General features: G+C 40.8%; 1 protein-coding gene and 1 non-coding gene across 7 annotated transcripts in view; both read right to left on the bottom strand.

The window, feature by feature from the left end:
- Positions 1–12148: 12148 nt before the first annotated feature.
- Positions 12149–24725, bottom strand: part of BICD1 (BICD cargo adaptor 1) — a 267827-nt gene continuing 255250 nt past the window's right edge. For 3 of the 6 annotated variants that reach the window (XR_001447966.3, XM_015151410.3, XM_015151408.3), the window contains 2 exons: positions 23083–23158; positions 12149–12498 (listed from right to left, as the gene is read on the bottom strand). Coding sequence is in view for 5 of the 6 variants with exons in the window: in XM_015151410.3 (XP_015006896.1) it covers positions 12411–12498; positions 23083–23158 (164 nt within the window). In the remaining variant the exon portion in view is untranslated. Of the gene's footprint in view, positions 12499–22446; positions 23169–24725 lie in introns of those variants that run through there. The other 3 variants (XM_077953838.1, XM_015151409.3, XM_077953839.1) reach the window with 2 other exon arrangements.
- On the bottom strand, positions 16141–16242 carry LOC114671124 (U6 spliceosomal RNA). The gene has a single exon (XR_003721020.1). It is a non-coding gene; the product is annotated as a U6 spliceosomal RNA (small nuclear RNA).

Below are 24725 nucleotides of genomic sequence, written 5' to 3'. Positions count from 1 at the left end.
TCGCCCATTACACTCCAGCCTGGGCAACAAGAGCAAAATTCTAGCCGGGTGCGGTGGTTCACGCCTGTAATCCCAGCACTTTGGGAGGCCGAGGCAGGCGGATCACGACGTCAGGAGATCAAGACCATCCTGGCTAACACGGTGAAACCCCATCTCTATTTTAAAAATACAAAAAAATTAGCCGGATGTGGTGGCAGGTGCCTGTAGTCCCAGCTACTTGGGAGGCTGAGGCAGGAGAATGGCGTGAACCCGGGAGACTGAACTTGCAGTGAGCCGAGATAGGCGACTGCACTCCAGCCTGGGCGACAGAGCTAGACTCCATGTCAAAAAAAAAAAAAAAGAGTGAAACTCTAGTAATAATAATAGCTACTAAATACTAAACACTGTTTGAAAGATGTTTAGTATTTAGTAGCTATTATTATTACTAGAGTTTCACAAAGATTTAATTACAAAGATTAAATGAAATATATGTTATTTCATTTAATCTTTGTAATAACCTTGCCAAGTAGGCTTTTGTTTTATTTTTGCTGAGTTTCGCTCTGTTGCCCAGGCTGGAGTGCAGCGGCCTATCTCGGCTCACAGCAACCTCCACCTCCCAGGTTCAAGCAATTTTCCCTGTCTCAGCCTCCCAAGTAGCTGGGATTACAACCACGCGCCACCACACCTGGCTGATTTAGAGCCGGGGTTTCATTATGATGGCCAGGCTGATCTCAAACTCCTGACCTCAAGTGATCCACCCAGCCGGTTTTTTTTCCCGATCTCAGGTGATCCGCCCACCTTGGTCTCCCAAAGTGCTGGGATTACAGGCATGAGCCACTGAGCCCAGCCGAAGTAGGCATTTTTTAAATCCTCATTTAAAAAACGAGACCACTTAAGCTTGGAGAGGGTAAGAACCTTTCTAAAGTGACAGAGCTAGTAAGTGCCAGGGTTAGAATTTAAACACAATTTTATTTATTTATTTATTTATTTATTTAGAGACGGAGTCTCACTCTGTCGCCCAGGCTGGAGTGCAGTGGCGCAATCTCGGCTCACTACAAGCTCCGCCTCCGGAGGGTTCACGCCATTCTCCTGCCTCAGCCTCCCAAGTAGCTGGGACTACAAGCTCCTGCCCCAACGCTCGGCTAATTTTTTTGTATTTTTAGTAGAGACGGGGTTTCACCGTGTTAGTCAGGTTGGTCTCGATCTCCTGACCTCATGATCCGCCTGCCTCGGCCTCCCAAAGTGCTAGGATTACAGGCGTGAGCCACCGCGCCCGGCCGATTTTGTGCTTTTATTTCTGGCTTGTGAAATTTTTAAGAGCCCACATTTTCTTAATTTTTTTTCTTTGGATAAATCATTTATTTACGTGGTTGAAAACAATACATAAAAAAGGCATTCATACACTGGAAGAGTCTGGCTTCCACCCTTTTATCATACCCTTTGCTCTTTTACAGATAACCATTTTTATTGGTGTCCACTGTTACTTTATCCAAAACAAGAAAAACTTAATATATATTTTTATATTCTCCCCTTTTTACATATAGGGTGGTTTACTACACATAAGCACCCATATATTCTAAATCAATGAATTTCAATGAGGTAAATAATTTCTTTTTTGATTTATTTGGAATAAAGGTTGTCATGAATTACTGATTAATCTTGGGCTAATAGCTCTTTTCAGTTAGGCAAACCTTCCTGTGACATTTGACTGACATTATTAATACTTTACAACTTCAAAGGACATCAAACTATAAAAGTAGCAGTAGGATTCTTAAATTAGTTTTACTTTAATATACACTAATTAAAATGTCTACTGCTGATTTTTTGAAGATTTAAAGATTTTTATAATCTTAGTATGACTTGATACACGTGTCAGGGTTTAGAAATTTTGAGTTGACATGTTATGGCTTCATTGGAATATGGAAGTATTGCAAGATTCAACTTTAGATCTCTTTGATATATTAGCATTAAATATTTTTCCCCAGGACAGAAACACGTTAATATTTTTCCTTCCAAGCACAGAAACTTAGAAATCTATTTTGTTACAAACAAAGCCCAGTTTCCTATATATATATATGTGTGTGTGTATTTTTGAGATAGTGTCTTGCTCTGTCACCCAGGCTGGAGCACAGTGGTGCAATCTCGGCTCACTGCAACCTCTGCTTCCCGGGTTCAAGCTGTTCTCCTGCCTCAACCTCCTGAATAGCTGGGATTACAGGCGCGCACCACCAAGTCTGGCTAATTTTTGTATTTTTAGTAGAGACGGGGTTTCACCATTTTAGTCAGGCTGGTCTCAAACTCCTGACCTCGTGATCCACCTGTTTTGGCCTCCCAAAGTGCTGGGATTACAGGCGTGATCCACAGCGCCTGGTCAACAAAGCCCAGTTTCTGAATAGCTACATTCAGTGTTGAGATCCTGAATCATTATTTCAGCATATTCTGGGGCAAGGCTGACTTCATGGCCTGTGGATCCCTGCAGTCAAACAAGGCCCTGTGCTTAAAAGGACCCCATGCTTGACCTAATGCGTTACTGTCACTGTCTTGAAATTCTATTTTTTGATCAAGGAGTCCTGCATTTTCATTTTGCACTGGGACTAGCAAATTATATAGACAAGCCCATCTTGGCATATGAGACATACGTCTATCCTACTTTTTACAGTCTTTCACCTGACTTTAGTAGTAACAGAAGCTAACTTACTGAATTATCTTTCTTTTATCCCCTACTGATATAGATAATAAGGAAAATGAGGGGCCGGGCGTGGTGGCTCACACCTGTATTCCGAGCACTTTGGGAGGTCAAGGAGGGTGGATCATCTGACGTCAGGAGTTCAGGACCAGGCTGGCCAACATGGTGAAACCCCATCTTTACTAAAAATACAAAAAATTAACCAGGCATGGTGGTAATCCCAGCTACTCCAGAGGCTGAGGTAGGAGAATCACTTGAACTTGGGAGGTGGAGGTTGCAGTGAGCTGAGATCGCCCCATTGTACTCCAGCCTGAGCTACAAAAGTGAAACTAAAAACTAACTAACTAAATAAATCTTAAAAAAAAAAAAAAGGCTGGGCACAGTGGCTAACGCCTGTAATCCCCAGCACTTCAGGAGGCCGAGGCGGGCAGATCACGAGGTCAGGAGATCAACACCATCCTGGCTAACATGGTGAAACCCCATTTCTACTAAAAATACAAAAAAATTAGCCAGGTGTGGTGGTGGGCACCTGTAGTCCCAGCTACTGGGGAGGCTGAGGCAGGAGAATGGTGTGAACCCAGGAGGTGGAGCTTGCAGTGAACTGAGATCACGCCACTGCACTCCAGCCTAGGAAACAGTGCGAGACTCTGTCTCAAAAAAAAAAAAAAGAAAACAAGATATTCTTACTTTAACGTTTCTTTACTATTTAACAAGAAGCCAATATAGTTATGATTTATCTTTACGTTGCTTCCTACATTCAAATTATATTATAAATTGTTTACTTTTGACACTGGCAATATTTTTCCCAGAGATTTATCTTCCTTGACAGTTATTTTGTGGATTAATTATTCTGACGGTCTTCTAAAGCATTTAAGTGTAGTTGATTCATAGATTGTTTAAAAAACTCAATTGGACATGGTGGCTCATACCTGTGTAATCCCAGCACTTTGAGAGGCCGTGGCAGGAGCATCGCTTGAGTCTAGGGCTTTGAAACCAGACTGGGCAACATAGGAAGACCTCATCTTTACAAAAAATAAAAAATTAGCCAGGCATGATGGTGTGCACCTGTGGTCCTAGCTACTTAGGAGGCTGCAGTGGGAGGATCACTTGAGAGGTCAGGGCAGCAGTGAACTGTGATCTCGCCAGTGCACTCCAGCCTGGGCAACACAGCAAGATCTTGTCACACACACAAAAAAGAAGAACAACTCTTAGATTATTTCATCTTACATACTTAGCCTCCTGTTACAATGTTAGAGATCCAGTTTTTAGATTCACTAAGAAAGAATGATAGGAATAAGCATTCACTTAATTTAAAGGCCATTTCCCCCAATTAGTTGATATGTAGTGCCTGCTGTAATTATTTAAGTAGGTGACATTAGGTTCTGTAAACTCAATTCTGGATGTCTTATGAGAAAGCTAGATATCAAGAAAGCCAAGAAACTCACTTCTCAGGAACAACTACTCTAATTCAAAATTGACTGAGTTCCTACAATGTACTAGTCAGCATGTGTACAACCAAAAACTAAGAAAATCCTTTCCTGGCTGGGCGATGTGGCTCATGCCTGTAATTACAACACTTTCAGAGTCTCAGGTGAGAGAATTACTTGAGCCCAGGAGCTCAATACCAGCCTAGGCAACATAATGGGACCTCATCTGTTCAAAAAAAAAAATTAAACAATTAGCCAGGTATGGTGGTACATGCCTGTGATCCCAGCTACTTAGGAGGCTGAGGTGGCAGAATCGTTTGAGCCCAGGAGGTAGAGGCTGCTGTGAGCCAAGATCATGCCACTGCACTCCTGCCTGGGTGGCAGAGTGAGGCCATGTTTCAAAAGGAAGAAAAAAAAGAAAATTCGGCCAGGTGTGGTGGCTCACGCCTGTAATTCCAGCACTTTGGGAGGCTGAGGCGAGCAGATCATGAGGTCAGGAGATCAAGACCATCCTGGCCAACATGATGATACCCCATCTCTACTAAAAATACAAAAATTAGCTGGGCACAGTAGTACGTGCCTGTAACCCCAGCTACTCAGGAGGCTGAGGCAGGAGAATAGCTTGAACCAGGGAGTCAGAGGTTGCAGTGAGCCGAGATCGTGCCACTGCGCTCCAGCCTGGGTGACAGAGCAAGACTCCCTCAAGTTCCCACCAATTCTGATCTCTTTCTCATCTCTTATGGGTTGCAGGAATCCTCCCAATGCCTTCACAATATAGGCTGCCCAAGTTGCCTGCAAAACACATAGATAAGAGGAGACTCTCTTGATGCATCCAGCTGTTTTTGCTTTTGAATGTGACAGACTATCAGCTTTATCATGTAAGAGAAAGTCAAGCATCAAATAGACTTATAGATCCAACCTCAGAGAAAAACAATAGTTCTTTTGGAAGAGAAAAAGGAGAGATTTGTAGAAAAGTTGACATTATTTCTAGTGCTATATTTATGTAGCAGGTGAGCAGACAACTTTAGCCAGGATGTTGGCTGCCCGTGTGGCATGAATTTGATTAGCTATAATGATTGCGTTAGATTTTTTTTTTTTTTTTTTGAGACGGAAAGTCTCGCTCTGTCGCCCAGGCTGGAGTGCAGTGGCCGGATCTCAGCTCACCGCAAGCTCCGCCTCCCGGGTTCACGCCATTCTCCTGCCTCAGCCTCCCGAGTAGCTGGGACTACAGGCGCCCGCCACCTTGCCCAGCTAGTTTTTTTGTATTTTTTAGTAGAGACGGGGTTTCACCGCGTTAGCCAGGATGGTCTCGATCTCCTGACCTTGTGATCCGCCCGTCTCGGCCTCCCAAAGTGCTGGGATTACAGGCCTGAGCCACCGCGCCCGGCCTGCGTTAGATATTTTAACTCACTAGAATGCCATATTCTATCTGGCTCTCTCCCTCCTCCACCCTTTAAATAAAATCAATCAAAGTGGATGGTTCCCAAAGCAGCTGATTTACTACAATATGTATTTGTAGGAGGAGCTAGTCAATTAACCTCCCTCAAAGTTTTGGAACTCTGCTGTTCCAAAAAGAACAAAGAGGAAAGAGAACAAAGACAAATTGTCTCCCAAAATAATGCATACAAACTTCATTCTTCTTTCATCAAAATAATGTTTCCTGTTTTAGAACAAGCATTTTCTTCATGTTGCTACATTTCTAATCGAATTCAGCCAAGTATATCCTCCTGCCAAAATAGCTTTCTAGAAAAGATTACAAGTAGAAGAGGTGATAACTGGAGGGAATTAGCAGAGTTGATGCACATTACTTATCAGGATGTATAGAATTGTTGTTAAGGCCGGGCGCGGTGGCTCACGCCTGTAATCCCAGCACTTTGGGAGGCCGAGAGGGACGGATCACAAGGTCAGGAGATCGAGACCATCCTGGCTAACACGGTGAAACCCCGTCTCTACTAAAAAATACAAAAAATTAGTCGGGCATGGTAGCAGGCGCCTGTAGTCCCAGCTACTCGGGAGGCTGAGGCAGGAGAATGGTGTGAACCCGGGAGGCGGAGCTTGCAGTGAGCCGAGCTCTCCCCACTGCACTCCAGCCTGGGTGACAGAGCAAAGACTCCATCTCAAAAAAAAAAAACAAAAAAAAACAAGCATTGTTGTTAAAGCAAGGAATTTAATTTTTAGTTCAAATAAGTCCTCACTTTGAATAAACATGTAAATCATATCTGAATTCATATACTCATCCTTTTTGTAAGTATACATCAAAACGACATACAGAAAAACTGCTCAAATTGATAAAAAGGCAGCATTAATGAAATGAACAAAAAATAACCAGTTTATTTACTGGAAAAAGTTATGCATTACACCATATGCAGTTGGTAACATAAACCAAGATATAAGAATCGACATATTGGCTTCTGGTTATTTTCTTAGCACTGGAGTGCCTTTTCCAACCATTGAGTGCATGATCAGATTACACAAATACAAGCACATATCATGTGGATTCTCCCATGAGACATTATTCACTTAGGAGTGTCTACAATAAAAAAAAGTTAAAGTACAAGCAATAATAAATTCATAAGAATTTTTTGAATTTAAAACAAATGCATGTGTCTTTGAGAACATTTTTTTTGCAATTCATATTTTTAAAAATAACAACAAAAAAGTTTCTTAGATCAGTCTTTTAGGTCACGTTTTCATATGGTATTTATCAGTAGGTGGAAACACTTCACATCATTTAACCCCAAAAGGCATAATAATAAAACTGCAATTAAATGTAGGAACAGTTGAATCATTACAACAATAATACAGTGTACAAATCAAGGTTGGCCACACAATACACATGTTAATACTGGAAAGAAATACAGCATCAGAATCATGGATGGTTCATCACGTAAGCATAATCATGCAAATAAAAACAGAGTAGATTATAAAAATATCATGAGATTTTCAAATAATAATTGTTTGACTCTCATAGTCAAACCATGGAGCTTAAACATTTCATGGGAATAATGTTAAAATGATGTATTTCCTCTAAGATTGGCTGCATAAATCATACCTATGAACCCAATGGTTCATTTTATATCTCCATTATCTATCACTGAATAATTATTTTTAAATAAAATGATATTTCCCCTTACTTTATAGTTCTCTCATCTTTGTTTTAAAATGATTTTTTAAAAAGAAAAACATATTTACACTAAGAAGCACCAGATTTACTTCTCGGTGTTTTCATTAGAGAAAATGATCGAATAATAATTCTGAAAGAAAAAAAGTAAAAAATATGTTCTCAACGAGTGTTCTACAGCAATTAAATTCCAATCACAGGAATAATCTGGCTCAGCAGTTTATCCAGGCTTCAGTTTAAATAGGGCAAATTTTAAATAACTCAAGAAGTAAGGGATAAAAACACACCAAGGATTAGAGCCATGCATTTCAATATGGAAAGGAGACTAGATATAGATAACAATCTCCTTACACTCCTAATGGACAGAAGATCACAGAGAAATGAGACTTCTATAGTGTTCATCTTATGAATATGGGAAAGCTTACATGATGTGAAATAATTCATGCAAACATTTTACATTGCATATTTCTATGCACTCTCGCCCTTACACTAAAGGCAGTTAATTGCTCTTCTTCTTCTTAAGTAGAATATTCTGGAAAATTCTCAGTTGGGGAACATACTAAATATCTCTTTCAATTACACTTTGAATAATACGGACGAAAGACATGTCTAGATGAAATCTTTCAGGTATTAACATAATAGGATCAGGTTACAAATGCAATACGTTAGGGACTCTGGCAGTTAAGTTGGCATATAAATAAAGATGAACTTAATTTTAGACACAACTCATCCGAGGGCATTATTACAGACAATGGAAAAGGTCACTCGGGAGCTAGATTGATCTTGTAGTTCCATAGAAGTTGATTTTAAGATAAAAAAGTACTTGTCAGTATCAGCACTGATCATGCTATCTGTCATAACCTATCATAACTCCAGTTCAACAGCTTTTTGAAGAATTATGTTCCCTTTACTTGAAAACATATTCTTGTACATTTTTTGCAGCCTTAAATGTAAGGATTACTTAAAATCACTCTAGTTTATAAACAAACAAAAAAACTGGAGGGCAACCTTTTTAAAATTGTGAACTTTATCCTATAAGTTTCTTTCAAATGTAGTCCTACTTCCTACCTACCATATCAATGTATTTGTGGCAGCCTGAGGTTGAACCCACCACAGCTCCTTACTGGAAATCCATCAGCTTCCCCCGATGTCACTGAGGGACAGATTGTAACTTTTGACTGATTATGACAATTATACATTAAAATTGACACTCATCCCAGAAGAAAAGGTATTTCATTTCTTCCTTTTAATGTTTTGTGATCTCCATTTGAGACATGTAGAGAACTTTAATTAATACAGAATATCAAGAAATTTCCATATTCTTAGGTTATCGGACCAATGTTTCATGCTTGTTTCAGACAGAAGGACTTCTCTGCACAAGGATATTTTCCAAAGCACGAAAAAGCAAATGTCGTAGACTGAAGATCCTTCTAAATAAAGACAAAATCTGAAATGCATTTGCCCCCACTAAGGGATTGCATACCTTCTATTTCTGAAGTATTCCTGAGGACATTGTTTTCTAGACTCCGACAATTGAAGTGTTTTAGTAAAAGTACTATATTCTGAACAATTTTAAAGATACCATAGAATATAGCTGGAAGAAAAAATAATACCAACAATCCTTCTTTTTTTCCAACCAATATCTTGGAAAAATTAAGATTGATTGCCATCCTATTTTCAAATACAAAATATTTTATGATTAACCAGTAAAACTTTAACGTATCTTAAAACTTAAAAGAATCACAGGATTATGAGCTCCCAGAACTGAAATGCATTCTCCTATCTTGCCACTTAATACTTACTAGACCACCAATGATATTCAATTTTTAAAAAACAACTATTCCTTATGATTTTCAATTTCCATGTTAATTTCCCAGTGTTAAAAATCTCTTTCCTAGAGTTACTATACATCCTTCACACTGAAGCCTTTTTCATTCTAGACTTAGTAACAATATCTTAGCTGATATCTATCATTTGTTAAATGTTCTTTTCTTGAAGACCACTATTGTACCTCCTCTTGGTTAGACTAAAGTATAATTTCTAAATAGGTCTTCTCTTATTTAACAGTTTTCCTTTTTCTCAAATTCTCCAAATTCCTTTTATTAGAATCCAGAATTGGATATATGAATGGGATCTAATGGATTATGTGTGGATGAGAAAGATCAAGCCAAGCTCCTTTATTTATGCCACTCAGCACTCAGGCCAAAGACAATTTATTGCTGCTTCTTATTTTTTGATTAAGGAAAATTCTCAGGAGAAAAGCATTTCTCCATACTATTCTTTTCAATATTGTAATTGTGCTTACTTTTTAAAAACTACCTGTTTACTTTGCCAACTACTTTTACTTAGTTAGCATTAATCTTTGCTCACTGTGTTTGCAATAATTAGCCAGTATTTTTTAGTGTATTTCTGCTGTTTATTTTTCCTCTCCAAGTATGTCTTCAATCAGTCTTAAAGAGGTTCATTCTTTTCGGTTCTCACTAGTTCTTCCACTTTTCAATTTCCTTTTGAATTCCTGATGTTATCTTTACAGATACTGATTTTTATCAACACTACACATATTGATTCATTTTAAATGCCTATAAATAAATAGAGATATGGCTCAGTTTAAACTATACTAAATGATGCCACAGTGTAAATACATGTTATTCTCTCTTACTTCTTAGGGACTATCACTTAATTTTGTGCTGAAAATGAGAAATGTATTTCCAAGTTTCTATAACTTCTTGGCAAAGATTCACTAAAATTATTATTTTCATAGAATTAGTATTTCAGAACAAGCCTTTCCCACTCTATGAAGATAAATAACTGAAATGAAACTAGTTTATAATAGACGTAATAATACACTTTGTATTGGAAGAAATACATGTTTTGTGTGTGACCCGGCTTTTCATGGAGTCCTAGATCCAGAGTTAGGGATAAAGAATGCAAATACAACATCGCCAACCGGCAGTACTGCCCCGTCCTCACACACAGACAGTACTTCCTGCTGAACTCCCAGTCCCCCAAACAAAACCGATGCAGTGATATAGGAACATGTTCTGAGGTACGTTTTAAAAAGGCATATATTTCCCTCAGGCACAAACAGTTTTTATTAAAAGTCAGCTTAGCAGCTATGCCACTTGTCAGGTCCAAATACGTGGTGCTTGACAAAGGGGGAAAAATAAAAAAACAAAAAGTGAGGGCAGGGGTAAGCTTTCTTTCATTGAACTCTGATAAAATCCACAGTCACACCAATACTGGTACCAGACAGACACAACACCAATGAAATGAAGACAATGTTTAGGAACAGCAAGGCCATGCAGGTAGAAAAGAGCGGAAGGTTAGTTTGCTATGGTTAGGACCTTCGTGTCGAATCGTTTTGTTTCTGTTTCTGTACTTTAACCTGAATCCCTATTTTGGTGAAGAATTCAACTCTTTACTCCACGTTGCATAATAGATGACACTGTGGAAAATAGCACTCATATAAAGAACACAAAACGTCCTGGTTGCTTTGGTAATAGCGACCACTACTTAATAGGTGTATGACTGACAAAAGCTCCTGCAATGTGCTTTATGACTTACCATTTGGTCTCTGATGGACCACTCCATTTCTGTGCCACCCATATCCGCTCAGTAAGCTGAGTGGCTCCTGGATCTCCTTTTTCAGTGCCCTACACTGGTAACTGTCCTTTGTGTTAACAGTGAGGGTTATTTTTGTTTTGAAGAGAAGTTACAGATGTCTTTACATGAAAAGGTAAACCCTTATGGTTTTAAATAAGTTAAGGCTACCTGACAAAGACAAGGAATCAGGGCTAGGAGCAATTGTGTGGGCAGCACTTGATGGTTAAGGAGCCCAAGAGTGTTAGACCTTTCAGCTCAGTTAGCTGTTTTCCTTGTTTGTCAGATTATGTGCAAAATAAATTTTGCTATGAAAATCCACTGCCTTAAATCAAGTCATAAAAGTTACCCAGCAGAATCTGTAAATTAACCAGGAACATGTATTATCTCAAGATAATAGAATGTTTGTAGGCACCTGAGTGTTTGTCAAAAGTAGACAATGAGCTAAGGTTTATTATCTATTGTTTTTTGGCAAGGAAGATTCGTTATGAAAAAACCTAACAACAACAAAACATACAATTTTAATCAAACTTTGAACACTCTCTGGGTAAATTAATTAATTAAAGGCTATCTTACATCTATGTATGTATATATTTTCCTATTTGTACTTGATACCTTTTATCAGGAAAGACTCAGTAGGACCCTGATTTTGGGAGAAGTAAAAAAAATCCTGGTCGTTAAATAAACACACCATTTTTTCCCCTTCAAGTTATTGAGCCTTCTTTAACGTTATCACACACATACACACATACAAAGGAGCAGCACCAGTACATCTACTCAACTGCGATGAAAAAATAAAATTAAAGATGCCATCAAAACTTGAATAAGTCAATAAATCATAACTTAGTCTCTTTCTTAGATTTACTTAGTAATGTCCAGTGAAGAACTCTAGTTAAAAATACAAAAACAAAACCCAGCAGTTAATAAGCTACTGATTAGAAAATAAGTGCATAAACAATACCAGCGTAGCAGCAAAATACAGTTATTGTTAACATTCTGATGCACCTCATTTATCATTTTGTGCAAGAAAAATGACCACAGTCTGGCCAATTCCAGATTTCAAACTAAATTCAAACTCATACTTAATTGAGCAAATTATGCTTATTTGAAAATAAATGAAGTAAATTCACTTCAGAGAAATTATTTTTATAGACATAAATCATGTGGCAAACAAAGTACAAAATAAATATCAATGACAAAAATATTGGAATCAACTTCCCTAGCTGAATTTGGAGTGTGAGGAAAGATATTACAATATATGTATTTTACATGTCTTAGGTCTCTCTTATGCTATCGAGGTAAAGCCAGCCATCTGAGACATGTTTCCTGTTTCTCTTTTCTTTTTTTTAAACTTAAATGAACTGTAGCCATTTGATGGCAGAAGTTTATCTGTGACTCAGAGAAACCACAAATGTTTTATCACATCAGGGTCTGTGCTTCGTGTTCTTCTCAATTTTCTCTCGTCTTCTAAAATGACGGACATTAATCCAATTGTACATCTAACAACTGAGAAGAAAACACCCGCTGGATCTTGGGCAGTATCCTGTGTGTGGCTACAAAACTTCCACCCCAGATGTTCGTCCACAGGAGATGAAGACTAGGGGTGAGGAGGCTTGGAGAGACAGTGGAGAGGGGCGCACTGGGAGCTGGAATGTGGCTGCTCCTCGGGGAGAGCTGTGTCAGGACTGGAAAGGAGAAACAAGCACGTCAGCAAGAAACACATTTCAAAGGGCCAGGCACAGTAGTAGGGGTTAGACAAGTTATTTTTGCATACATTTAAGAACATGAACAGAAATCTTGCACAGTAAATGGTTTCCATCTAAAGCATGCCAAGATAATGGTGGCTTTTCAAAACAAGGCATAAAAAAGAAAAATGAAATGTATTAAGGAAATGATATATGAAAGGCACTCTTTTTTTTTCTTTCTTTTCTTGCCCCCAGCATTTTACAGAAGTTCTTTTCAATTTTTGCACAGTGTTGTTCTCCTAGGTCTCTGCGTTAGCTGTAAGATTTCATGAGATCAGTTCTTTTCAAACTTTAATATGCATTCAAATTACCTGGGGATCTCAGTATAAAGGGCAGATTTGGATTCATTAGGTGTGGGGTGGGACCTGAGATTCTGCATTTTTAATGAGCTCCCACTGATGTTGGTGGTACTGGTAGGTTGACAAGGCTTTGGAGTTTAGAGGATTCTATAGTTATCTGGTAGATCCAGATTCACTAGGATAAAGAATTTGCCTGTGGAAGTCCAATTTGCTCTAAGGATTCCTGCTTGGGCTTGGAGGTATAAAAAATACAGAAGAGTTTTATATTTCACCTTTTTTTTTTTTTTTTTTAAGATGAGTCTCGCTCTTTTACCCAGGCAGATCACTGCAGCCTCCACCTCCCGGGTTCAAGCAATTCTCCTGCCTCAGCCTCCCAAGCAGCTGGGATTTCAGGCACGCACCACCATGCCCCGCCAATTTTTGTATTTTTAGTAGCGACGGGGTTTTGCCATATTGGCCAGACTGGTCTCAAACTCCTGACCTCAGGTGATCCACCTGCCTCGACCTCCCAAAGTGTTGGGATTATAGGCATGAGCCACTGAGCCCAGCCTAACATTTCACATTTGTTAAGTATATAGTAGCTTTCCAAATGACCGCCTATGATAGCCTCTAGTTTGCATGAACCCGTGCTCAGGCCTATCAGTGTCTGGATGAATAATCTTGAAGAATAAAGAAGCAAAATCATTTGAGTTTCCTAGTATAAAATGACAAAACACATTTGGGTTTGGGCCTTTTAAAATGTGATTAGTGGCCGGGCACAGTGGCTCACACCTGTAATCCCAGCACTTTGGGAGGCCGGGGTGGGCGGATCATGAGGTCAAGAGATCGAGACCATCCTGACCAACATGGTGAAACCCTGTCTCTACTAAAAATACAAAAAAAAATTAGCTGGTCATGGTGGTGTGTGCCTGCAGTCCCAGCTACTTGGGAGGCTGAGGCAGGAGAACTGCTTGAATCTGGGAGGCAGAGATTGCAGTGAACCAAGATGGTGTCACTGCACTCCAACAGCCTCGCGACAGGGCGAGACTCCCTCTCAAACAAACAAACAAACAAAAAAATGAGACTAGCAGTGGGGGAATCACAACATGGGATTTTTTTTTTTTTAATTAGAAAAGATGAGTATTTTTCTAAAACTCTTATTTTCCCTTAAACTATGAAAGTCAGTACTATATAATTCGTTTCTGCCAGAAGTGATGTTTGAGAGAATGATTCAAAGCTCATTATTACTATTTTTTTTTTTTTTTTTTGAGACGGAGTCTCGCTCTGTCACCCAGGCTGGAGTGCAGTGGCCGGATCTCAGCTCACTGCAAGCTCCGCCTCCCAGGTTCACGCCATTCTCCGGCCTCAGCCTCCCAAGTAGCTGGGACTACAGGCGCCCGCCACCTCGCCCGGCTAGTTTTTTTGTATTTAATAGAGACGGGGTTTCACCGTGTTTGCCAGGATGGTCTCGATCTCCTGACCTCGTGATCCGCCCGTCTCGGCCTCCCAAAGTGCTGGGATTACAGACTTGAGCCACCACGCCCGGCCCTCATTATTACTATTTAAGCATAGCTTTTTAAAGCTAATATTGTTGGAGTCATTAAAATTAGTATTAAACAAATAATTTTTATCTTTGGTATTGAAATTATCCTTTATATCTCTTACATTTTAATACATAATCGCAATTATGTAAAATATCTGATTGGCTTGAGGTTATTCTTACTTCCCAAACTTTTTAAAGTGCTGTAAATTTAGTTTAAAAGAAGATTTGCTGTTCTGTACTGGTTAAGACAAGCACTGATTGCCGGGCACGGTGGCTCACGCCTGTAATCCCAGCACTTTGGGAGGCCGAGATGGGCGGATCACGAGGTCAGGAGATCGAGTCCATTCTGGCTAACATGGTGACACCCCGTCTCTACTAAAAATACAATAAAAATTAGCCGGGCTTGGTGGTGGGCGCCTGTAGTCCCAGCTAGTCGAGAGGCTGAGGCAGGAGAATGGCGTGAACCCGGGAGGCAGAGGTTGGCAGTGAGCTGAGATCGCGCCATTGCACTCCAGCCTGCGTGACAGAGCGAGACTCCGTCTCAACAACAACAACAACAACAACAACAAAAGACAAGCACTGATAAAAATTATTTTTCCTACCTATTTTTAAAATGTGGTAAGTAAACATGGGAGAACTGGAGCTTCAACAAAAAGCCTAATAGTGCATAGTTTCATTTGTAAAATTTTTTGATAAAGTCTCACTCTGTCCCCCAGGCAGGAGTGTAGTGGCAGGATCTCGGCTCACTGCAACCTTCCCGTCCTGGGTTCAAGCAATTCTTCTGCTTTAGCCTCCCGAGTAGCTGGGATTACAGGCGCCCACCACCGCGTCTGGCTAATTTTTTTAATGTTTTTAGTAGAGACGAGGTTTCACCATGTTGGCCAGGCTGGTCTCGAACTCCTGACTTAAAGTGATCTGCCCACCTCGGCCTCCCAAAGTGCTGGGATTACACACGAGCCACCGTGCCTGGCCTCATTTATAAATTGGAAAATAAGGCCGGGCGCGGTGCCTCACGCCTGTAATCCCAGCACTTTGGGAGGCCCAGGTGGGCGGATCACGAGGTCAGGAGATAGAGACCATCCTGGCTAACATGGTGAAACCCCGTCTCTACTGAGAATGGCGTCAACCCAGGAGGCGGAGCTTGCAGTGAGCCGAGATCGCGCCAATGCACTCCAGCCTGAGGGTGACAGAGTGAGACTCCATCTCAAAAAAAAAAAAAAATTAATTAATTAATTAATTAAGAAACTCTTAGGCCTGTCGCAGTGGCTCTCGCCTGTAATCCCAGCACTTTGGGAGGCCGGGGCAGGCGAATCACCTGAGGTTGGGAGTTCAAGACCAGCCTGACCAACATGGAGAAACCCTGTCTCCACTAAAAATACAAATAATAATAATAATAATAATAAGCCGGGCGTCGTGACACATGCCTGTAATCTCAGCTACTCTGGAGGCTGAGGCAGGAGAATCGCTTGAACCCGGGAGGTGGAGGTTGTGGTGAGCCGAGACCATGCCATTGCACTCCAGCCTGGTTAACAATAGCAAAACTCCGACTCAAAAACAGAAAAGAAAATCTTTAAAAAAGAAAACAGAAAATAATATATGGCAAGATTCATGCTTGACCCTCCAAACGGAGTTTGACGGCCTGGGAAACAGCAGGTTACAGGTCAGACTTTCCCACGGACCTAACAGTTTCTTTCTGTAAATATGCATGACTTAGAGCTAATTTCTTTTTTTTAAGTGTTTTATTTCTTCTTTTTACTTTATTTTAATATGGAACGCTTCACTAATTTGTGTCATCCTCGTGCAGGGGTCATGCTAATCTCTGTATCATTCCAATTTTACTATATGTGCTGTGGAAGTCAGCACCAGAACTAATTTCTTTTTAGGGAATTAAACATATTATGCAATGTGATTTATGGCAAGTAACGCAGAATGGTCACATTACACAAGAAAGATATGGGGTTGTTTTTTATCTTTTCTTTTCTTTTGAGCAGAATCTCACTTTGTTGCCCAGGATGGAATGCAGTGGCGCGATCTCAGCTCACTACAACCTCTGCCTCCTGGGTTCAAGCAATTCTAGTGCCTCAGCCTCCTGAGTAGCTGTGATTACAGGCCTGTGCCACCACACCTGGCTAATTTTTGTATTTTTAGTAGAGACGGAGTTTCACCATGTTGCCCAGGCTGGTCTTGAACTCGAACCTCAAGTGATCAGCCTGCCTCAACTTCCCGAAGTGCTAGGATTACAGGCATGAGCCACCATGTCCGCCCAAGAAAGATATGTTTTTGAAGACCTTGTGTAATCCAATACCCTTTTTTTTTTTGAGACAGTCTCAATCTGTCGCCCGGCCTGGAGTGCAGTGGTGCGATCTGGGCTCACTGCAACCTCCACCTCCCAGGTTCAAGTGATTCTCCTGCCTCAGCCTCCCGAGTAGCTGGGACTACAGGCACATGCCACCACACCCGGCTAATTTTTTGTATTTTTTGGATTTTTTTTTTTTTTTTTTTTTAGTAGAGACAGGGTTTCACTGTGTTAGCCAGGATAGTCTCGAACTCCTGACCTTGGGATCCGCCCGCCTTGGCCTCCCAAAGTGTTGGGATTACAGGCGTGAGCCACTGCGCCTGGCCTCGGTACTCTTTTTGATAAAGGAGGACAAATATTTCTGCTTGACCAGCTGAAGTGTGTAACAATAGCTTAAATATGGGTTACAACTCACTTTGCCTCACATCTTGACCTTACATCATTCGTGATGATTTAAACATTTTTTCACTCCTTTAGATAGATTTCTCATATAAAGTGAGTTATTATCTATAGTATTATATTTTTAATTTGCATAAAATGCTGCAATCCCATGGTGTATATTATGTGTAAATTAACCTGTAAAACACACGTTCTTGGCTTACAGGTTAAGATACTATTTCTTGGATATAAATATTTGATAAATTATAATCATTTAAGTCATAGAATGAATTCAGTTTCAGTTGTGATTGCTAAATATTTTCAAGAGTCCACTTGTTATTCAACATTTACCATTGATTTTACTTTACATAGGTAGATCACGTTGTAAACAGCAAGTTTAGGAAACTGTTACTAAGATATAAAATTGGATACCTCTTCAGGAAGTTTCTTTTTTTTTTCCCAAGTGGAAAACTACTTGATAGAAGAGAAGTGTTAAATACCAAACAACTCTATATATTTCAATATTATATCCAAGGCTATAAACCTTGGGCATTCCTTTCATATTATAGTATCTATTATCTATAAACAGTTTTGATAATTTAGCTCTACAATGGAATCAGCCTGTATAAAGTATACATGGAAATGTTCTACTTTTTTTCTTTTTTTGGAGACAGGGTCGTCTTCTGCCACCCAAGCTGGAACACAGTGGCACAATCTCGGCTCACTGCTGCCTTGAACTCCTAGGCTCAAACGATCCTCCCACCGCAGCCTCCTGACTAGCTGGGACTACAGATGCAGCCCACTATGCCTAATTTTTGTATTTTTTTTAAAGGACAGGGTTTCACCAAGTTGCCTAGGCTGGTCTGGAAATCCTGGGCTCCAGTGATCTTCCCACTTTGGCCTCCCAATGTGCTGGGACTACAGAGGTGAGTCACTGTGCCCAACTGAAAAGTTCTACATTATTAAATGTGAGAAAATGCTCTTTTATTAAAAAAATCATTCACCTTAAAAGCTGTTTGAATATATGTATAAACTGAGGGAAGTACAAAATAATTTTTTTTTTTTTTTTTTAAGATAGAGTCTCACTCTGTCGCCCAAGTTGGAGTGCTTGGTTCACTGCAACCTCCGCCTCCCTGGTCCAAGTGATTCTCCTGCCTCAGCCTCCCAAGGAGCTGGGATTACAGTTGCCTGCCACCATGCCCAGCTAATTTATGTCTTTTTAGAAGAGAAGGGGTTTCACAATGTTGGCAAGGCTGGTCTCAAACTCCTGACCTCAGGTGATCCGCCCACCTTGGCCTCCCAAAGTACTGGGATTACAGGCATGAGCCACCACACCCAGCACTGAAAATAATTTTTCAAAATGAGAAACAGAACACCTGATGTGAAATAACTCAACATTCTTAGCACATCTTCTATTTCCCATTAAACAAATATTCCTTTTCGTTTGAGGGAAAAGGAATCATGGTGGGTGATTTCCATACTCTCACTTTGTTCCTCACAGTGTAACTGAAACAGATTTCTCTTCTGCAGTGCAGCCACCTGTGGTGGTAGGTAGGAGTCACTGGGCTCAGTTGTGTTCAGGATATGTGACCTTGAACAAGTCATGTTACCTTCCCAAACCTTGAATTCATCACATAAAAATGGGTGTAAGGCCAGGGGTGGTGGCTCATGCTTGTAACCCCAGTACTTTGGGAGGCTGAGGCGGGCAGATCACTGGAGGTCAGGAGTTCAAGAGCAGCCTGGCCAACATGGTGAAACCCTGTCTCTACTAAAAATACAAAAATCAGCTGGGTGTGGTGGCGCACACCTGACATTGCAGCTACTTGGGTGGTTGCGGCAGGAGAATCGCTTGAACCCAGGAGGTGGAGGTTCCTGTGAGTCAAGGTCACGCCACTGCACTCCAGCCTGGGCAACAGAGGGAGACTCCGTCTCAAAACAAAAACAAAAACAAAAGCCAAAAATTAAACCAAACAAAAACAACAAAAAAATGGGTGTAATAACTGGCTCACCCCTTACGGGAGGTTACATGCCTGGAATCCCAGCACTTTGGGAGGCTGAGGCGGGTGGATCATGAGGTCAGGAGATCGAGACCATCCTGGCTAACATGCTGAAACCCCATCTCTACTAAAAATACAAAAAAAATTAGCTGGGCATGGTGGGGGACGCCTGCAGTCCCAGCTACTCAGGAGGCTGAGGCAGGAGAATGGCGTGAACTCGGGAGGTGGAGCTTGCAGTGAGCCGAGATCGCGCCACTGCACTCCAGCCTGGGTGACAGAGCGAGACTCTGTCTCAAAAAAAAAAAAAAAAAAAAAAAAGAACTGAAACCTTGTCTGGTTTATACTAAGAATTCAAATGTTGGCTATGGGTTAACTTTTCTGCCAAGAAGGAGTAAAAAGGGCAATGAAAGTATTAACATTGACCCATTTAGCAGTGGGTATGGGTGGGAAGAGAGTCAGTCATCATCCCAGCAACTTTGAAAAGGAGCCTTTTCAGATCTATATGCATTTAATCATTTCTTTATGCAGACCACGACGGGGAACAGTAGAATTGGGCTCTAGATCAGGCTGTATTCATGCGGGTAGAAACTGGAAACATTTGAGAAGCTGGAAATATTTGCAATTCATTAAATTGCTTTTCTTTGAAGTAAATCATCCCTGTGGCAGTAGTAAGCAACCTAAATTCATTAATCTCAGAACAGATGGAACTAGACTACATAATTGTTTAGTCAAACTGGTTCTCAAAAAACAAGCAAGGTGGAAAAAAAAAAAAGTTAAAAAATCTCCTGCTAGCCTTTCAATTTCCTATTTAATGGAAACACTTAAAGCAGTAGTCTTCTGAGGCAGGAGGATTGCTTGAGCCCAGGGTTCAAGTCCAGTTTGGGCAACCTAGCCAGACCCAATCTGAAACAAACAAGCAAATGAAACAGTAGCCTGCTCCATGCTTTCTTCAAGCAAATTAGAGAGGTTAAGAGATTGCAGATCTTTGTCTTGAGGAATGGGAAGATACTAAAAGAGTATTGATAACAGTTCCCGAGCAGACACTCCAAGCCAGGAGTGTGCCTCACTGAATTCCCCCAATAACTACTGTCACCTGAACTTTACTAGTGAAGAAATGGAATCTTAGCCAGCAAAAGAAATTTTCCAAAATTAAACAACTAGTGGGTATTAGAGGTGGGATTTCAACCCAAGCAACCTGATTCCAGAGCTCATTCACTCATTCGGGTATAATCAATATTCAGTGAACAGCTGTCATGTGCCCAGCACTGACCCGGGCCCTGGGTAAGGGCTGGGGGTGCTTGGTAGAGAATGGACTGTAGGTGAAGAGCCTATGTTCTTAACCGCGACACATGTAGAATCCCACTGAGACGAGTTTGAATATTTACATTCAGTTACTTACATAACTGAGATAAATCTATAATTATACTATCATTATTTCTTTTTTTTTTTTTTTTCCTTTTTTGGGACAGAGTCTCGCTCTGTCACCAGGCTGGAGTGCAGTGGCACCATCTTGGTTCACTGCAACCTCCGCCTCCCGGGTTCAAGTGATTATTCTGCCTCAGCCTCCTGAATAGCTGCGACTATAGGCACACGCCACCATGCCCCGCTAAGTAGAGACAGGGTTTCACCATGTTAGCCAGGATGGTTTCGATCTCTTGACCTCGTGATCCGCCCACCTCGGCCTCCCAAAGTGCTGGGATTACAGGCGTGAGCCACCGCACCCGGCTGCGAAGAATCTTTCTTAAAGCCCTGTTGCTGAAGGCGGTTGGAACAATCGACTAAAAGACACCAATTGGAAACTGCTGGCTAGTAACCTATTTTATAATGTATTTTTCTTTTTATTTATTTATTTGTTTTTTGAGACAAGGTTTCGCTCTGTTACCGAGGCTGGAGCACAGTGGTGCAATCACAGCTCGCTGCAGCCTTGACCTCACCAGCTCAAGCGATCCTCCCACCTCAGCTTCCTAAATAGCTGGGACTACAGGCATGTGCCATTACACCTGGCTGATTTAAAAAAAAAATGTTTGTAGTGGTTGGGGGGGCGGTCTCCCTGTGTTGCCCAGACTGGTCTCGAAGTTCTGGGTTCAAGCCCTCCTCCCACGTCAGCCTCCCAAAGTGCTGGGATTACAGGCTTTAGCCACGACACCTGGCCAGTAATGTACCTTTCTGTGCTAAATCAATGTTCCACTGATAAAACTGGCTGCACAATCAGCTCTGAGACCATGTGACACTTGGGCTTCAGCTGCCACTGTGCTTCCACACTTGTGGCACCCCAGCTCCCCTGGCTCTGACCCCGACCACGTGTAGCCTGCTACTGACATCTACTCCTCAGACACACATGGAAAGTGTTTGGGCCTGCCCCTGCTCAAAAGAAGCCTTCCCCTGGTAGAAGGGCAACAGCTGTGATAAGGAGACAACACTGAGGAGACGATGAAAACCACAACCAGACTACTAAAGTCTGGCACCATCAGAGGCCAGGTGGCTGAAGATGAAGCATTCCAGGATGGAGGCGAGGTCCTGATGGAATGCTGAGATGCTATGTGGAGGTTCACCAGGATGGAGGGCAATTCATGACTGATTTGGAAAGCTTTCCTTTGGAATCGGAATTGTCAGCAAACTCTCCAGTTAGTGTTCAGGGACTGTGCAAACCTGCTTTTACAATTTTTCAAGTAATCTCACATAAAGTTCACTGTCACAGCAAATATTTTCTTTTGAATGCTGACTACAATGTTTTCCTCTACCTTTCAAATTTAGTTTTTACCAAGGCTACTGCGTGGACAGAGAACAGAAACACAGAAACACTTTTACACAGCTGTTTTGTCTGTCTGTCTATCTATCGACAGGGTCTTGCTCTGTCACCCAGACTGGAGTGCAGTGATATGATTTTACTCACTGTAACTGCAAATCCATGAACTCAAGCAATCCTCCTGCCTCAGCCTCCCAAAAGTGCTGAGATTACAGGCGTGAGGCACTGCACCCAGCCTTTGTATCTAATCCTTTATATTCTTCCTATCTTCCTGTTTGTTGGCCTGAGATACATATCTTTTTAATTTTTTAATTTTTTTTTTTTTTTTTAGATGGACTCTCTCTCTGTCATCTAGGTTGGAGTGCAGTGGCACCATCTTAGCTCACTGCAACCTCCACCTCCCGGGTTCAAGTGATTCTCTTGTCTCAGCCTCCTGAGTAGCTGGGATTGCAGGCATGTGCCACCACGTCTGGCTAATTTTTGTATTTTTAGTAGAGACGGGGTTTCACCATGTTGCCCAGGCTGGTCTCAGACTCCTGACCTCAGGTAATCCCTCTGCCTTAGCCTCCCGAAGTGCTGGGATTACAGGTGTGAGTCATCACGCCTGGCCTATTTAAACATTTTAAGTTTTATTTTACTGTGGGTTTTGTTTTGTTTTGATTTTTAGCGACAGGATCTTACTCACCAGGCAGGTGTGCAGTGGTGTGATCATAGCTCGCTGCAGCCTTGAACTCCCAGGCTCAAGCGATTGATCCTCCTACCTCAGCCTCCTGAGTAGCGGGGATTTTATTTTTTTAAATTGACATATAATAATTGTACATATTCATGGAGTATATAGTGATGTTTTAATACGTATAATGTATAGGAATCAAAGCAAGTCAATTAGTATATTGGTGTCCCTTGGATTCCATAGGAAAATAAATATATTTTAAAGACAAAAGACAAAAGAAAATGAAAAGTAGGACAAACATCATAACAATTCCAGCTTTTATTTTTTGGAAAGGAATGAAACAGTGGACTAATCCAAGTATTTACACAGACAAAGGGGCTGAACGTAGCCTGTAGACTACCAGCTGGCAGCCAGCAAAATAAACCCCAGCTCTCTTGTATTCCCATTGGGAACACAGGGACTGCAGGTGTCCAATGTGTGTCTATGTAACCCACACTTGAAATAAAATATAGCAAAACATAAGGATGCCTAGGCAGTTCAGGTGTTGGAAAGTGGAGCTGGGGTCTATGGATCTGACATGCAGCTGGGTGGGAAGGGAAAGGACATCTGAATTTACCTGACAGTCGGGCAGTCTTGCCTCCCGGCTAGTTGTGAGCACTGTGGCGGTACGGAGGCAGCAGGCTGCTGACAATCTACAAGAAACTGATAAATTAGACATGTATACAAAGAGATGACAGAGCAAGGTGTTAGTAACAGTGACTAAAGCAGCTGCCTGAGAGATTTAGTGAGGAATGTGCATTCACACAGAAACATCCTGATTCAGCTTTTTTTTTTTTTTTCTTGAATGATGCCAATAGAAAAGACAGGTTTTTTTTTTTTTTCTTAAATACAGTACTAAAAAATTAGTGACACAGCATTAGTAGCGAGATTTCTCAAGTACATTAGGACATATGTGATCATTTATCTTTGGTATTTTGTTATATCTAAAAATAAAGGGTCTATTAATATAATGAAAGATCTTCCAGTTCTAAACTTGAATGTGGTGGTGGTGGTTAATTGCTTAGCACTTAGATCTGTTACTCCAAAATGGAACGTATTCAGATAACTGACTTTACTGTCAGGACACATGGACATATTGTCAGTCCCATAGGTAACTTGAGAAAAGTGTGCAATATAATCTTTTCTATAATTAGTAGAATCTTAATTGAACAAGGAAATCATCTTTACAGTTTTCTGAAAATTGATTTTATATATTGAAAGTAGAATTGTTGGCAGAAATCTTAGAATGTCTATTACATAGTAAATTGTTAGTGACTTGGACTAGAGCACTAACCTGAATAAGAACTCCACTTTATTTTGTTTTTATCATTTTAAAGTCACACAGTATAACATACTAGGTTAACAAAGTGCTAGCTAGTAAAAATCAAGCTTTAGCTGGGTTAATCATCTACTCCAAGAAAGCAGCGCCTGGTGTTCTAAAAAAAAATCAAAGAGCAGTCTGTTTACTGGTACTAGGTGACTATATTAGAATCATGCAAGAAGCTGGTTAGAAATGCATATACATCATATTTCTTTTGCAAACAAGATTAGAATTAAACTTAAAAATTCTTCTTAAATAATTGAAGCATTTCCTCTTGCCCACTGCTTAGACTATGTATTTGCTTAGCAAATCCCTTTCCTTATATGTGTTTGTTTGTTTATTTGAGACAGAGTTTTGCTCTTGTTGCCCAGGCTGGAGTGCAATGGCTTAATCTTAGCTCACTGCAAACTCCGCCTCCTGGGTTCAGGCGATTCTCCTGCCTCAGCCTCCACAGGAGCAGGGATTACAGGCATGTGCCACCACGCCTGGCTCATTTTATATTTTTAGTAGAGATGGGGTTTCACCATATTGGTCAGGCTGGTCTCGAACTCCTGACCTCAGGTAATCCACCTGCCTCGGCCTCCCAAAGTGCCGGGATTACAGGCGTGAGCCCCTGCGCCCAGCCTCCTTATATGTTATGTAAATACTATTTAATCCACATGATCACAAATTCTGGATTTACAACCTTAACGAGGCTCTACTGATTTTTACATTTAAAGTCTTCTATTTAAATATCACCTGTTTTAAAGCTAATATATTCTATTATAAAAAAGCCTGCCTATATAGTTATATAATTCCAGAATTTAAAATTCAAAAAAACTGCTGATGCTTTTCCAGAAATACACTAAAACTGTTTGTGATGCAAAGCAGAATACAATATAAGGCAGGCTTGATTTTTG

The sequence above is a fragment of the Macaca mulatta genome, chromosome 11 (assembly GCF_049350105.2).
Source record: "Macaca mulatta isolate MMU2019108-1 chromosome 11, T2T-MMU8v2.0, whole genome shotgun sequence".
Lineage (NCBI taxonomy): Eukaryota > Metazoa > Chordata > Mammalia > Primates > Cercopithecidae > Macaca > Macaca mulatta.
This window is presented reverse-complemented; position numbering and strand designations above follow the sequence as displayed.